At 43.0% G+C, this 16003-nt stretch overlaps 1 protein-coding gene across 4 annotated transcripts in view; it reads right to left on the bottom strand.

Annotated features, from left to right (window-relative positions):
* Positions 1–1550: 1550 nt before the first annotated feature.
* The window catches only part of FMR1 (fragile X messenger ribonucleoprotein 1), a 37175-nt gene continuing 22722 nt past the window's right edge, over positions 1551–16003 (bottom strand). For 2 of the 4 annotated variants that reach the window (XM_075260680.1, XM_075260678.1), the window contains 10 exons: positions 14713–14829; positions 14366–14536; positions 14197–14275; positions 12496–12605; positions 10242–10271; positions 8717–8803; positions 7993–8188; positions 7159–7335; positions 6396–6478; positions 1551–2880 (listed from right to left, as the gene is read on the bottom strand). In XM_075260680.1, coding sequence (XP_075116781.1) covers positions 2719–2880; positions 6396–6478; positions 7159–7335; positions 7993–8188; positions 8717–8803; positions 10242–10271; positions 12496–12605; positions 14197–14275; positions 14366–14536; positions 14713–14829 — 1212 coding nt within the window. In that variant the 3' untranslated portion in view covers positions 1551–2718. The remainder of the gene's footprint in view (positions 2881–6395; positions 6479–7158; positions 7336–7992; positions 8189–8716; positions 8804–10241; positions 10272–12495; positions 12606–14196; positions 14276–14365; positions 14537–14712; positions 14830–16003) is intronic. The other 2 variants (XM_075260681.1, XM_075260679.1) reach the window with 1 other exon arrangement.

Consider the following 16003-nt stretch of genomic DNA (forward strand, 5'->3'; position numbering starts at 1 on the left):
ACTGTGAACAGTCAACCCGATTCAGTTAGCAGAGGAAGATCAAACTTTATTGAAACTGCTTGCATACAAAATATATTGCACTATAACCAAACAAATGTCAACATAAAGTCCAATATATTGTAGCTATTATGTACAGAGGAGGATGCCTGGCGGCCATTACAAGGTTAGACTACCTTGGTTAATTATCTACAGTATCTTAAACCAAACCAGCGTAGAGATGATGTGTGCAATGTACCAATCCATTCTGCTTCCACATACTATACATTCCCAAAAAATAAATAACTAAAGATTAGTGTTTGGCAATACACTTAAGTCTCCCCTTCTTGGATCTGTTACATTAAGTGCAGCAAATTGTCATTGTGTATTCATGTGTATGCAAGAAGATGGGAAGCCGAATGTAAACGGATTCCAGGTAGAACATGAGAAAGCGGGGCTTAGCTGAAAGTCTCAGGAGAAAGAGAGAAGATCTTATGCAGGACATGCTGCGAGCACAGAGGCAAGAAAACAGAGAGAGCAAACTAGGACATTGTATTGTTACTAGATCTCATTCTTTAGGGCAGTCTGCTGACAGTCTTGACCCCTCACAAGTGAAGACAGTGCTATATACAGGATGGGGAGAGCAGGGTATAATACCAATATATCCATGATGGACAAATCCACATTTTATAGCCCCTAGCACCATAATAGCAAGAATCCAGGAGATGGCGACACACAGAATTCTCCCTGTATCCCGGTGTGAGTGACAGCCCTAGCATCCAATCAGAAATCTGCTAGAGCAGCCACCCAGTATTCTGTGTACCGCACAAGAAATGGCCGCCTCCTGGGTGGCATTAAAGGGATTCTATCATTAAAATGTTTTTTTTTTTCTGACTAACACGTAGGAATACCCTTAAGAAAGGCTATTCTTCTCCTACCTTTAGATGTCTTCTCCGCGCCACTGTTCGGTAGAAATCCCGGTTTTCGTCGGTATACAAGGTCTCTCGCAGCACTGGGGGAGGTCCTCAGCGCTCACACAGCACTGGAGGCGTCCCCAATGCTGCGAAAGAACTCTCCAGCGACGCCTCTATCTTCTTCTGGAACGGCCTCTTCTTCCGGTACTGGGGTTAACGCATGCACATGTCGGGTCTACCATCGGGCCTCGGGCAGAGCCAACTGCACATGCACACGGCCATTTTCTTGTGGCCGCTTACCCCAGTTACTGTGTAAGCAGTCATAAGAAAACGGCCGCTTACACCAGGCGAGCGTGCACAGTCGGTTTTGCCGGAGGCCTGACGGCAGAGCAGACTGCGCATGCCTAGAAGTTTGAAGCCAAAGCCGGAAGAAGATGCAGGGAGAGGTCATTCCTGAAGAAGATGGAGGTGTCGTTGGAGATTTCTCTCGTAGCATTGGGGACGCCCCCAGTGCTGTTTGAGCACTGGGGCCCGCCCCCAGTGCTGTAAGAGAACTCATTTGCATACCGATGAAAACCTGAATTCTTACCGAACGTCGGCGCGGAGAGGACATCTAAAGGTAGGAGAAGAATAACCTTTCTTAAGGCTATTCCTACATGTTATCGAGAAAAAAATGTCATTTTAATGACAGGATCCCTTTAAATTAGAGATTTCTCAGTCGTGACCATTATCCCAAGTACATTTGCTCTCCTCATTCTCCTTTTGAGTGGTCAAAACTGCTGACAGACTCCCTATAAAATATATTCTTATTACAGATCATGATTATAAGGTCTTAGGGTGTATACAAGCATTTACCCACCATTCCTGCACGGATGGGGGGAGTCTTAAGAAATTGATATTGAAAGTCCAGATACCAAACTGGTTCTCACTCATCCATCAGACACAAATCCCCGACACTCGGACGTTAAATCATCGCTCACAACATAAAAAATGGTCCCATCTATCCCCTCTATAAAGAAACTGGGTCCCTGTCATGACTACCCATTGCTAATATATCAGTGCAAACCCAAACGTCTACTGTTTGCAGCCGAGGCTTAAATCTACATATGTATGGAAAGCATGCACTCGTCTTAAGAGTTCTATGGGGTTTCAAGATTTGCTACATATATTTTACACGTACAACGTTTCTCCCCCGATTCCTGCATTCAAACACTAGCCATACATGTTGAGATATAAAAAAGGCACAGATCATACAACTTTTTTTTTTTTTCTCTATTTTTTTTTTTTATCCAAATGAGAAATGACATTACGTTGCACAATTATTAGGTCCCACTAAGATATTGTCCAATGAGCTGGAGGTGAAGGAATGACATAAGTGGAAACGTGAGCCCGGCTGAATAGTCGCGGTGTTTTTTGTTTTTTTTTGTCGTCTACCGATTCTAGTCAGCTGCCAGAAAATAGTGCAACTGAACGCAATTATACCAACACACAGCTTAGTATTTTTTTCATTTATTTTCTCTTTTAAACAAAAAATACTTTTTTTTTTTATTAATTTTTTTTTTTTGTTGTTTTTTTAAGTCAAGTGCAATATGTACTTGAAAGCCTCAGAAGGTTTTTTGATATTTAATGCAAATAGGTTTCCAATGTCTGACCTCTGAAAACTGTTTATAGCCAATGCTAACAAAATAAGGCTAACAGGAACGCTTTTGTTTCATGCCCCGTGTCTTCTCGCCTATTTGTCTTTGGCCTAACAGGCTTCTATAACGTGAAATATGATGAATCTTAGAATTTGCTTAGAGTGTGAAGGATTGACAGGAGACATGTTAAGTTACGGTACGCCGTTAACCACCATCTGCTGCCCGTCCACTGCCTCGGACTTTTCTTTCTTCTGGATGCGGTCTTTGCCGGTGCGGAGTCGGTTGCCCTCGATGGGTGTGTTCTGCAAGCTTTTAGTATGTACACTTCTCTCATTATTGCAGTCAATTCGGATCTGAAACAAAAAAAAGGGGAATTATTGGGGGCAATACGGTGGCTCAGTGGTTAGCACTGTAGCCTTGCAGCGCTGGAGCCCTGGGTTCGAATCTTGCCAGGAACAACATCTGCAAGGAGTTTGTACGTTCTCCCCGTGTTTGCGTGGATTTCCTCTCATTCTACAAAGACATACTGATAGGAAAAAAAAAAAAGGGGGGGGGAATTAGATTTATGATCAAGAAGCCGTTTGTATGGGGCATTCTCAGGCTGACTGCAGCATCCTAGTGATTTCCTATAATCTCTGGTCATGTCCCCTAGATGGAGTACCTCAATGGGATGTCTTCAAATCAGAAGGATGGGGGCGGAGGGGAGGTAAAGGGGCAGGACATGACCGGATAAAGAGAGTTAGGGTGGGTTCACACCAGCGCCCGCCTGGTCTCCGCTTTGCAGGTTTCCGTCTTTTGCCTGAGAAACTGGACAGGGGACGGAAACTGGCAGTCAATTTTCAAACCCATTCATTTGAATGGGTTTGCAAAGTGTTCGCCCGTGAGCGTCTTGTGCCTCTCCACGGCGGAACCATTTTTTTTACCTGGGCACAAAGTCGGACATGCAGGACTTTGTGTCCAGTAAAAAAAACGGTTTTGCCGCAGAGACCAGAAGACGTTCATGGGCAGACACTGACTGCCGGGTTTCCATATCCTGTCCAGCTTCTCGGGCAGAAGACGGAAACCCACAAAGCGGAGACCGGGCGCAGGTGTGAACCCGCCCTGAGCCTATATAAAACGTCACTCTTCCAGCTCAGTTGTGACCGCGGGTTGTTATAAGACTGTAACTTCTAACAATGGCCACCTATGAAATTATAGCAATGTTGAAATGTGTACGGTCACAGCAATAACCAAGCTGGAGTATTTAGGACGGGATATCAGATTTCTCAATTTCTGTTATTTCAATAGCGAGCGTTCCTCTGCAGGGACATAGGGTGAATCTAGACGCAAGTAATTCATGGGTGGTCATTCAATGAAATGCTGTAAATGGCTCATATTTCTATAGAATAGTCTGATAAAAGTGAAGTTCCTTTACCCATTGCTTATGTAACGCTGACAATCTGTAACGTCTAAAGATGAAAATCCACTAAGTGCAATGGAGAGTAAAAGTGAAATACCCCTCAAAATTTTTTAGGATGTTTATCCATGTATGTATTATCAACCAAACATGAAAACAATGATCGTGCATTGGATGATATGAAGGCTCTGATCACACTTAGCTGGGTTTTGCAAAGCCTACATATATACAGTATGACCAAGGTTTCCATTACTCAATGAAATCCAAAAGAGTGTCCTTTTGGCTTCCATGAAACTGGTACCATTTTTTTTATTCACTTTTGCCAATACAATACAGAATGGCAGACTACACTATTCCATACAAAAGGTATACAGAAAAACCTGCAGAACACAACATGATTTTCTTTCTTTAATAATATGCCTATAGGTGATGTATTCCATCATAGGCCTATATAGTAGGGTGCATAGTGGAAGGTAAATGTTAGGAAACAACTTCCCAACGTACAACCCGAAGAGAAGACGCCATTTTCTTTACTGCATCAATAACATCAGATTTATCAAGGCGTTGTTTCACCACATTGAGGATAAGGTAGACAGCCTGATACCCCCTCCCCAGATGGATTAACATGGTGAACAGTGGGGGTCCAACCACTGACCATGAGGGCAGGTGTCATGTTTTTCAGGTAGGTCAAACATGTACACTGCGGGGCCACACGGTGGCTCAGTGGTTAGCACTGCAGCCTTGCAGCAATGGAGTCCTGGTGTTCAAATCCTGCCAAGGACATAAAACCATCTGCAAGGAGTTTGTATGTTCTCCCCGTTGTTTGCATGGATTTCCATCCCATATTGCAAAAAGACATACTGAGAGGGAAAAATGTACATTGTGATCCCTAAAAAAACCAAAAACATGTACACTGCCATACCATTTACTGGGATAGCAGCAGAGCACTGTGCTTGGCAAACTCCGGGCATGGCCATAGAGAATGAATAGAGCGGCAGTGTGCATACACTTCATTCGGGCAGGGGAACGGGACCCTTTTCTCATGATCAGCGATGGCCCCAGCATTCAAATCCTCAATGATCATCAGCGAAGCTTGGCTTTCCAGCTGTTGTAAAACTACAACTCCCAGCATGCATACTTGCTCTGCTGTTCTTGGCACTCTCATAGAAGTGAATGGAGCATGCTGGGAGTTGTAGTTTCACAGCAGCTGGAGCGCCGAAGGTTCCCTGCACCGACCTATAGGAACTAGTCACAGCTGGAAATGAGACTGATGGTTATGGAAAAGGAATAGAATAGCATGCCCTTTCCCACTTCCCGGTTGAACTTAATGGATAGATCTTTTTTTCAACCAAACTAACTATGTCACTATAGACAGGGGATAACATTAAACTCGGGCAAACCCATTAACCACTTCCGGACCGCCCATAGACTATATACGTCCGGGAAGTGGTTGCCTAGTTCTGCCAGGACGTACCTGTACGTCCACCAGAACACAGCAGCTGCACGGAGATCGTGTAGCTACTTTCACTAGGAGCCGGCTGTAACTTCAGCCGGAGCTCCCAGAGAGAAGACAGGGCAGATTTATTACCTCCCCTGCCTTCTCAATCGCTCAATGAGCGCTGTATACACAGCTATGGACGCAGCCATAATTCAGCTGCCCTCTGACCCGGCGGACACGTGATCCGCCGGGAGCAGAGTCTTACCAGAGCTGCTGGGTCCTACAGGACTCAGATCAGCTCAGCTCAGTAAGCTGTATATACAGCGTGCAGGAGGCTGTATTCCTCCTGTATCTGAGGCTAAATGTACCAGCCCCAGTTATAGGAGAAATCAGCCTCCAGTACAAAAAAATAAGTGATCAGATGTCCCCAAAGGTCTCTTATCACCTTATGGGGACACAATCTGAAAAAATAAAATAAAATAAAAATATAATAAAAAAGTTTTTAAAAAATGTAAATAAAATAATAAAAAATAAATAAATAATACGCTAATAAAACGCCATTATTAAAGGTTATAGCCCTACCCCCGACGACACCATACAAAATAAAAATTACCGTAACGGAGAGGAAAAACTATATTATAAAGTTTTTCAGTGACACGTTGTGTTATTAAATTTAAAAAAAAAAAAAAATTGAAAACCAGACACAATTTCCCTCCTATTTTGTTTATATTAAAACACATTCGAAAATAAAGATAACGTAAAAATAAAGCCCTATGTGTCCCCAAAAAAAGACGCAAAAATTAGTTGACTGAGACATACGGGAAAAATGTTACAGCCCTCAAAACCGCACATACAAAATAAACCTAAAATGTGTCTGGTCCTGGACCACAAATTAGCCCGGTACTGAAGTGGTTAAACTTAATTACACAAAGAATGTAAACAACAGATTAATGAACCTAAAGCTTGCAGTAGATGTCCGCTATGTGTGTTTGCACATTAATATATGATGGCTATATAAATATTCATTGACAAACCTGGAGCGAGCCATCTGCTGTCCTCGATTTCGGCTCCCTGGAATTGCGCTGTCTGTTGTCTGTTCGAGATTGGTCGTCATTTGCTGAAATGATCAATTACATGTTACGACGTCTTACAGTACATACTGTATGCTGCATCCATGTCCCACAGGGCCTCCACATATGGGATTCTACCATTTTTATAAGTGTTGTAGTGGTTGTTGAGGTCAGTAATGTAACTGAACCTTTTTAACAGGTCTCCAATAAAAGAGCAGTGATACACATGTGAAAGAAGCCACATAGTCTTAAAATGCCCCTTTATACCAGGAAATCTGCTGTCCTCGGACCACCACCAGGTTTATTGTATATTGTGACATAGGAAAACACTTTTCCCCCACTCCTAAACTGGAAAAAAATGTTGCCATTTATTTAGGGTAAAGGTATTTCCAAATAGATCTTTTGTTATTTTATATAGCATTACCTTTTCAATCCCCTTCTGCTCCCGCATCAAAGCTTCACGTATTCCCTATAGCTTCTGTTATACCGGGTTCCAGCAATGAGGTGTCGGTATGACGTGATAACTAAAGCCAATCCCTGGCTGCAGCAGTGCCCACAGTGTCCTGGCTACAGGGGTCACTGACTGACACGTCATTGCTGGAGGGAAGCGCTAGCACAGGAGTGACAGGGAACTGGTTAGGTAAGTAGGATGAAGTGATTTTATGTCGTAGGATGTGATTTGCAAAAAAAACAAACCATGTAGTTAGAAAACCCCTTAAGTTATTACCTTTAAATCCCCCACGTCCCCTCAGTCCTTGACCTCGTCCTCCACCACGCCTTCTCCCATCACCCCTCCGAATGTAGTTATCACGCTCTTCCTCGGCAGGTGCCAAAGACCAATCGCTAAGCTCATCCCGATGGTCAGACTCGGTCTCTGAAGCATTTGACGCCTCCGAATTTGTACCTGCAACAAAATGTTTGGTCAGATCATTGTTTCATTTTGAAAGTGGGATTAATGGTGTTAAAGCCTTTCAAGAATCATCCATGTAGAAGAGATGAACTGCCCCCCAATAATCCCGGTTAACCCCTCAGTCCATTGGGATGTACCTGTATGTGACAGGTGAAGAGAGTGTGCATGGTCCCATTTTTTGTCAGTGTGTCTTTGGATTTTTAAACTGATCACAGATGAACCCATTCAATTCTATGGTCTCTTGCACAGGACCCTGGTTTTAATGGGTGTGTGAATCCAAGCCACCAAACTCAGGGTAGGTTTTATTCCTGCCCAATTACGGGTCTGGGCTTATCATTCAAGTATATGGGTACACGGACAGCAACAACAGCACATGGATGTCATCCGATCCATTTTTCGTGGGAATGTAGCCTATGAAGCACAGTAAGTGACAGCTGTGTTATAGAACAGACAACCTCCAACAAATTCCGGGATCAGAAATGACAGATCCTGGAAGGTTAAATGGCAACCGCGGCATCTAAGTGGTTAGTCAAAGGGGCAGGGGGGATTCCCTCCTCCCCCAGACGTGTTCCCCCTGCAGTCGAATCGCTGAGCGCCCGTCGTGGCACTGATCCCACTAAGCTCTAAAGCATGTATTGCGTACTGACTTACCCGATGCATAACCAGTTCCCCTCCTATTGCGCCCCCTGTTGTTATAAGGTCGACTTCCTCGTCCTATGCCACTGCAGTCTTCACTCAAATAACCCTTCTCCTTGTCAGGGCGATTTGGTGGAGGCCTTGAGCTGGCTCCAATTTGTCGAAGCTGTTCATCAATCTGCAGCCGCTCCAGACGGAGTTGGTCCACTTCCTATTGAGATTCGAGATAAGGACATTTTTCTGTTATATAGGACACATTTTTTATATACATACAAATGTGATCAACATTCATATATTTACCCCTTGCCACTGAAGAAATTAAAAAAAAAAATTGTTTTTGACTCCCCGTCTTCCAAACCCCATAACATTTTTTTTTACTATTTTATCTTCCCCCTAGGGGGGCTTGAACCTGCAATCATTTGACTGCAAGTTCCATAGACTGCAATAAAACTATTACAGTCTATGGGAGATTCACTACATTACTATTGAGGCTGGTCGTAGACCAATCTAAATAGTAATATTCTTTCAGTAGGCTGCCAGAGGAACATGTCGGCTCCGGTGATCTCAATGTGCAGGAGCCGGCCTGCAATGATAATGGAGGCTTTTTTTTATTTAGCGGGAAGGTCCCGGCCTGCAATGTCCGCGAACAGAGTGAACTCAGTGACAAGCTGAAATGAAATTATCCACAAAAATAATGTAAATGTACAAAAGGATAGAACCCTAAACATTGGATAGTTACCTTTAAATAGTTAAGATGGTAGTCCAGCAGAACGGTTGCATTGGTGATACTGTCTTTAGTGCCCACAAATACAAAAGGAACCATTCCCTAAAAGTAAAGGATCACAGTTTTAATATTTGCATGCTCTAGTATAGTATAGTGGTTTTCTGACCCCTATCTTGTGCACAGGTCATCAATATAAAACAACCCTTTGGGGCCAGAAAATCCAGCAAAGATCAGCTGCAGTGGACGGAGAGCTGGTAGCTGCTACTATTCATGTAGCTGTGCTCACTATATAGCTATGATTCTGGGGAAAATGCAGTACCACTCCCTGATCCCTGCAGTAACTTCTGGCACCTGGAATCCAGGATTCCCACAGATGACATATTGATAACCTATCCTATGGACCTATGGATAGGTCATCAGTAGAGATGAGCGAGTACTATTCGAAACGGCCGTTTCGAATAGCACGCACCCATAGGAATGAATGGAGGCGGCCGGCCACTTAACCCCCTGCGTGCCGGCTGCGTTCATTCATTCCTATGGGTGCGTGCTACTCGCTCATCTATAGCCATCAGTATGAAAAGTCCATTTGAGACCAGACAACCCCTGTAATGCTGAGGGCTTCTCCAGATTTACATAAATATGTATACATCTTTATTATTGGCACACAATATTGTGCAAAAGAAGAAACACAGCAAAGTAAGAATGGTTTCAAAAAATAAAAGTGCTAGCAGTTCTTTTTTTTTCTCAATTAAAAATGAAGCGAACAAAAGAGAGATCTAATTCCCATCAATATTTGGAGTGACTATTGCTCTTTGGAGGAGGAGTCCTGGAAGTGATAATCCGGCCCCCGCAGAGCCCTGATCTCAACAACAACCAGTCTGTCTGGGATTACATGAAGAGACAGAAGAATTTGATCAGGCCTACATCCACAGAAGATCTGTGCTTAGATCTCCAAGATGGCGGGAACAACCTTCTTGCAGAGTTCCTTTAGAAACTGTCCAGAAGTGTACTGAGAAGAATTGATGTAATACAAATGGCAGACCAGATATTGATGTGATTTAGATTTCTCTTTTTTCCCATTCACTTAAATTTTGTTAATTGACAAAAACTATCAACACTTTTACTTTTTAAAGCATTCTTACTTTGAAGCATTTTTCTTTTTTTCTGCGTAAAACTTTTCCACGGTACCGTACATATTTAATATACATCTATACAGACATACATCAAAGCAGCTTATGTACAGATTGATCACTGACTAATAAGGTCTCCAAATATAGCACCAAGAACCGCAGTAACCCTGTACTGCATGAATACAATATGGCCGCTGATGCAGCATATCCACGTGATACAATATGGCCGCTGATGCAGCATATCCACGTGATACAATATGGCCGCTGATGCAGCATATCCACGTGACTAACTCAAATTAGACAAGATTTACAGATTACTTTAACAGTCCCTAGAAAATATGTATTTATTTGTAGACTAGGAAATCATACAGTTTTCTAACATACATTTACTTAAAGTTTTGCTCACATACCTTTCTTACACTGGTGCAGTAGGCCCCTATCTAGAAAAAAAAAATGGTACAGCCACAAATTAATCCATAGTAATGCATCCCATGGGCTAACTAAATGGACTAAACAAGGTGTCAGTCATGTGACCTCTGAAAACTGTATGATTTTCTATCCTATCAAATAAAAGCAATAAAACACAGATAACCCATTTTTTTTCCATCCTCGTATAACTTATATATTTTATTTTTGTCGTCCTACTTTGTCAGAAATGTTTAAAGTCATCCTTTTTTGGAACATATACTGTAACTTTTCATCTTTTACTAATATATTTTATTAATTATTATTATTATTATTTTATAAGGGCTGAGGGACAAGAAAGAGATGAAAAAGAAAAAAAAAAGTAACTCTAGCATTGTTTATGGCATACTAAGTGTAAGTTCACTGAGAGTTCTCTGCAGGCAGATTTTTTGAGGTGGAATCCACATCCAAAAACGCCTCCCAACTCTCCCATTCATTTCAATGGGAGTCAGGAGTAGATTTTATACGGTTTTATATACTGCTAGAAAGCTGATGGTGCGCTGAATTCAGCGCACTGTCGGCTTTCCCATTATGTGCCCCGGGTCAAGAGATATCCTTGTCGTTATATGGGCACCGATGTCTGCCCACTGTTGGAAGGGCATTACTGACAGTCTCGCTGGGCTATGAAGAACGACCCCCCAACTGTATTCATCCATAGCCCTGTACTGTCAGAGAGGGCATTCCTTACTGCCCAGCAATGATGCTAAGCTTTGAAGAACCCCCCCCCCCCCCCCCCCAGTACTAGTCTATGGACGAGTAATGTCAGGGGATGTTCCTCACAGCCCAGCTAGACTGTCAAGAACGCCCTTCTGACAGTGGGCAGAGATCGGTGTGGTTATAACGGCACTGATATCTCCAGCCCTGGAGCACATAAAGTGAAAGCCAACAGTGCGGTGAATTCAGTGCACTGTCGGCTTTCTAGCGGTATATAAATCATGGATTTGGGCACAGGCAGGTCTATATACTGCTGGAAAGCCGGCAGTGCGGTGAATTCAGTGCACCGTCGGCTTTCTAGCGGTATATAAAACCGCATGTGCCTGAGGACATGAAAGGTCCTCATTATGTAAGACTGACATTTCAAATAAGATGCACCAAATTTTTTAAGGGGCACAATAATGTTTAAAAAATTTGGAGCACCTTCTGCCAAGCCACTTACCAGATAAACAACTATAGATCTGGCCCATAATTTAAAGAGGACCTTTCATCAGATTGGGCACAGGCAGTTCCATACACTGCTGGAAAGCCGACAGTGCGCTGAATTCAGCGCACTGTCGGCTTTCCCGATCTGTGCCCTGGGTAAAGCGCTATCGGTCCCGATACTGTAGCGCTTTACAGTCAGAAGGGCGTTCCTGACAGTCAGTCAGGTACGTCCTTCTCCACAGCAGTGCTTATAGCGCTGTACTGTGAGAGCGGGGAGGAACGCCTCCTCCTCTCCTGATAATACTGGTCTATGGACGATCACTGTGAGCAGAGGGAGGGGGTGTTCCTCCCCGCTCACACTGTACAGCGTGATAGGCGCTGCTGTGGAGAAGGACGTTCCTGACTGTAAAGAGCTACGGTACCGGGACCGATAGCGTTTTACCTGGAGCACAGATCGGGAAAGCCGATAGTGCGCTGAATTCAGCGCACTGTCGGCTTTTCAGCAGTATATAGAACTGCCTCTGCCCAATCTGATGAAAGGTCCTCTTTAAATCATCTGTGCCCCTCCTATGTTAAAAAAAAAAGGAAGAGTATAGCAAAAATTTGACACAAAACTATTGCTTGCTCAAACATCCTGTTTCATGCTCCTTTTTATACAAGCTTTATCTTCTGTACACTGTATCAAACTCTGTGGGTTACACAAGCTGACAATCCAGTCTACCGGGTTTTGTCATGTCAAATACCAGATAAATCTGGAGCCACACAGTGGCTCAGTGGTTAGCACTGCAGCCTTGCAGCGCTGGAGTCCTGGTGTTCAAATCCCGCCAAGGGCAAAAAACCATCTGCAAGGAGTTTGTATGTTCTCCCCATGTTTGCATGGATTTCCATCCCATACTCCAAAAAGACATACTGATAGGAAAAAATGTACATTGTGAGCTCTATGTGGGGCTCACAATCTACATTAAAAAAAACAAACAAACAAACAAACAAAAAAAAAAGCACAGATAAATCTGCAATAAGACAACTAAAAGCCAAGATCAAATCAAAGGAAATGTATACCTCCTCTTGGGAAATATTCTTATCATTTTCAGCTTCAATCCTAACTCTAACAACCCCGGATTTATCCACAATTTCCTGAATGAGTTTTCCATTCTTCCCGATGACTTTTCCTGTAAAAATAAAGAAATAAAATACATGACATAAATTAATATTATAAAGCTGTTAAATTTGCATTTAAGATAAAAAAAGACACAATACTCAGCTTGAATGTCTTTTTATAGGTATATCGCAAAGATTGGAAGGATAAATTGGATAGGACTGTCAATAAACACAGGCTATGTACACACATGTAAGGGCATTACAGAAAAATAAAGTATTTTAGCATGACTGACACATGATCCTGTACGTACAATATAGATGAGTAATGTGTAGAAGCTAGAGATGAGCGAATATTATTCGAAACTCTATTCGAAACGCGTTCCATAGGAATGTATGGGAGCGGCCGGCGCGTGGTCGGCACTTAACCTCTTGGTGTTTGGCCGCTTCCATTCATTCCTATGGGAGCGAGGGAATCGAAACTAGTGTTTCGAATACTATTCGCTCATCTCCAATAGAAGCTGGGGTCTGATCAAGAGGCTCCCCAAGTCCCCTGAGTGAATGTAGTAGTACTGCTCATGCATGACAATAGTCGCATTCACTCCTATGGGACTGACAAGACTCGCATGCAGAAGTATAAGTTCCATAATTGTGAATGAAATAGTGGGAAAGCATGAAGACTATCACTTTATTCAGGGGCCCACAATCTCATGAGTAGAGATGAGCGAGTACTATTCGAAACGGCAGTTTAGAATAGCACGCACCCATAGGAACGAATGGCCACAACCGGCACGCAGGGGATTAAGCAGCAGGACGCCGGAACCAGATGCGTGCCAGCTGCGTCCATTCATTCTTATGGGTGCGTGCTATTCTAATAGTACTCGCTCATCTCTACTCATGATCAATCTCTTGTCCCCCCAAGAGATCAGACTCATCCCCAATCCTAGGAAATAGGAGTTTAGGAGAAAATGTCTTCAAGTGACCGCTGCAGTCCGTAGGATTTCATTGCATGCCTTTGGACTGTATATGTAGCGCAGCAGTTAAAAATCAGTGTTGCTACAAAAACTATCAAATGCAATGGAAATCCTAATAGAAAGCTCCCACACATGTGAATAGAGCGCCCTAGGCCTAATGCACAGGACCAAGTGTATAGGTCGAAGCTCTACCAAGGGGGAATTCGATGCTCCATTCCAATGATTAAAAAGCAGGTCCTACCCTGCACCTTGTCATCAGAACAGAATGGATCAGAAACCTCCATAAAGGTGACTGCATTCTGCTGCAAACCCTTACAACCACTCCTATAGCCCCTCCCTGACATCACACTTGCATTAAGCCTTATTATTTGATATCCATATTTGATATCCATGGTGTATTTCTATTCTGCACACTGCCACCATGTGGTGAAAACACATACCACATGAGTTTTACTGGACAGAATAAGAGATCTGCAACGTTTTGGGGCCTAGACTGTGTCTAGGCCCCAAAAATTCATGTCATTATTATATAACAACATGACTATGTCTGCACGCTGTACATAAAACCGCCAGCTCTTTGCTGTTAACTACTGTGACCCTGCACACGAGGAGAAGGACTTACAGAACAAAACCCTATGATACAGATCTGACAAACCTCCTTTAATATAGTAAGCTACATAAACTTACATACCTACTAAATTTCGAGGAACTTGGATGACGTCTTCAGCGAATTCTAGGTATGTCCTTGCTTTCTTTACAGCGTCTTGGTCCTAAACAATGGGATCGTACAGTAAAGTGTGAAGGTGTAAGACATGTTAAGCTCATTTTTTTGCAGCCAAATCCTTGAGTTCAACTCTTACCTCCCCATAAATATGAAATGTACACGTGTCTTCGTCCAAATCAATCGCGGTCACCCCTGGAACCTTTCTAGCTTGTTGTATATTTGCGCCGTGAGTGCCGATGGCTAAACCCATCAGATCTTCTCGCACAACAAATTGCTCGTGGAATCTGGATGCTAGCTGCCGTGAGCTCTGCAACGACACAGATACATCATGTCCTCCTCATGTTTACCACAGGCTGGATAGATGAGTCAATGCCGGGTCATTAACACGACTAATAAAGCTGAGAAAAACTGAACTAAATCACATAACAGTGACCTGCAGGAAATAATGGCTGCAATACAAGCAGGGCATTACAGTCTACATACTTCAAGCTGCTTGCTGGCTTCTTCATTCCTCAACATTAAAGACAGTTTTGTCCGGAGGCTTCGGAAATGCATGTCGCTCAACATGTTCGCCCTTTTAATGGTAACTTCATTGACGGACTGTAAGGAGATAAAACGATGATTATACGAAAAAGCTGTATTTAAGACATCACTTGTGTCTGGCCATTGCAGACGCAACGCATAAGGTTACTGCGCGCTTTGTGCACTAGACTGGCATCTGTACCCTGAAATAGACGCCATTGAAGATCAAAACTGATGCAAAAAGTGCTCCAAAAGGAAAAGCATGGAAAGTTCATCCCCAGCGAAGAGGTAAATGACACAAGCTCGCCAGTTTCATGGGAGCGCGGCCTACACTTAAGCAGAGAAGCCCAAGGTCAAGTTTTTTTAGCTTTTGCAAGGCTTGCTGTTGGGGTATACACTTGAATATCTGAAAGAAGTATTCAAGAATATTCAGAAACCGATCCACTGATATTCATAGGACAAAAGGAACCCCAAAAGATTAAACCAAAACCATGGAAAATGGATTCCAAGTTTACAGTGAATGTGTTTATCTTGGGTTATGTTTGAGCTTGGTTTTTAGGTATTCATGTGTGCACCCCGGATGGAAAGTCCAGGGGAGGGCTAAAAAGTGGGGTATATAACCCTGGGATATCAGTATAAATCAGTCTTAGGGTCCATTCACACAGAGGAAAATGGTGAGGAATTTGGTGTGGAATTCCAGCACTGAAAAAATAGCCTCCCATTGACTTCAATGGGTTCCTTTTTCTGCTAGCAATCAATGGGAGGCTTTTTTTTCAGCGCTCAAATTCCACACCATTTTCCTCTGTGTGAATGGACCCTTAGTTCACACGTAAATTACGTGTGGTTTATTTTGGCACCGGAAAAAAAACGCTTCCTAATTAGGAAGCTTTTTTTGTACCTTGCCACGCTTTTTGGTGCTCTTTTTGGAGCATTTTTTTGGTAAAAACCGCTTGGAAAAAAAGTCAGGCTGTTTTCCCCTCCTGTAAAGTGAATGGGCCGAAAAAAAAAACGCGTGGTTTTCGCCTTCCATTCACTTCCATTGCTTTCTTCAGGCGGAAGAAAGGTCATGTCGCTTCTTTTTTTCTGCTAGCAGTCTACATAGACCACTATTGTAAAGGCGAAGCGAAATCCAGTCAAAATCAGCCTCTTTGCCCCCGTGTGAACTAGCCCTTACAGTCACAGCGCTGGGACTGACTGAGGAGAAACAAAAGGAGCCCCTTTGTCTTTACTTAAAGACCTTTCATGTCATTAG

This window comes from Leptodactylus fuscus, chromosome 11 (assembly GCF_031893055.1).
Source record: "Leptodactylus fuscus isolate aLepFus1 chromosome 11, aLepFus1.hap2, whole genome shotgun sequence".
NCBI classification, from domain to species: Eukaryota; Metazoa; Chordata; class Amphibia; order Anura; family Leptodactylidae; genus Leptodactylus; species Leptodactylus fuscus.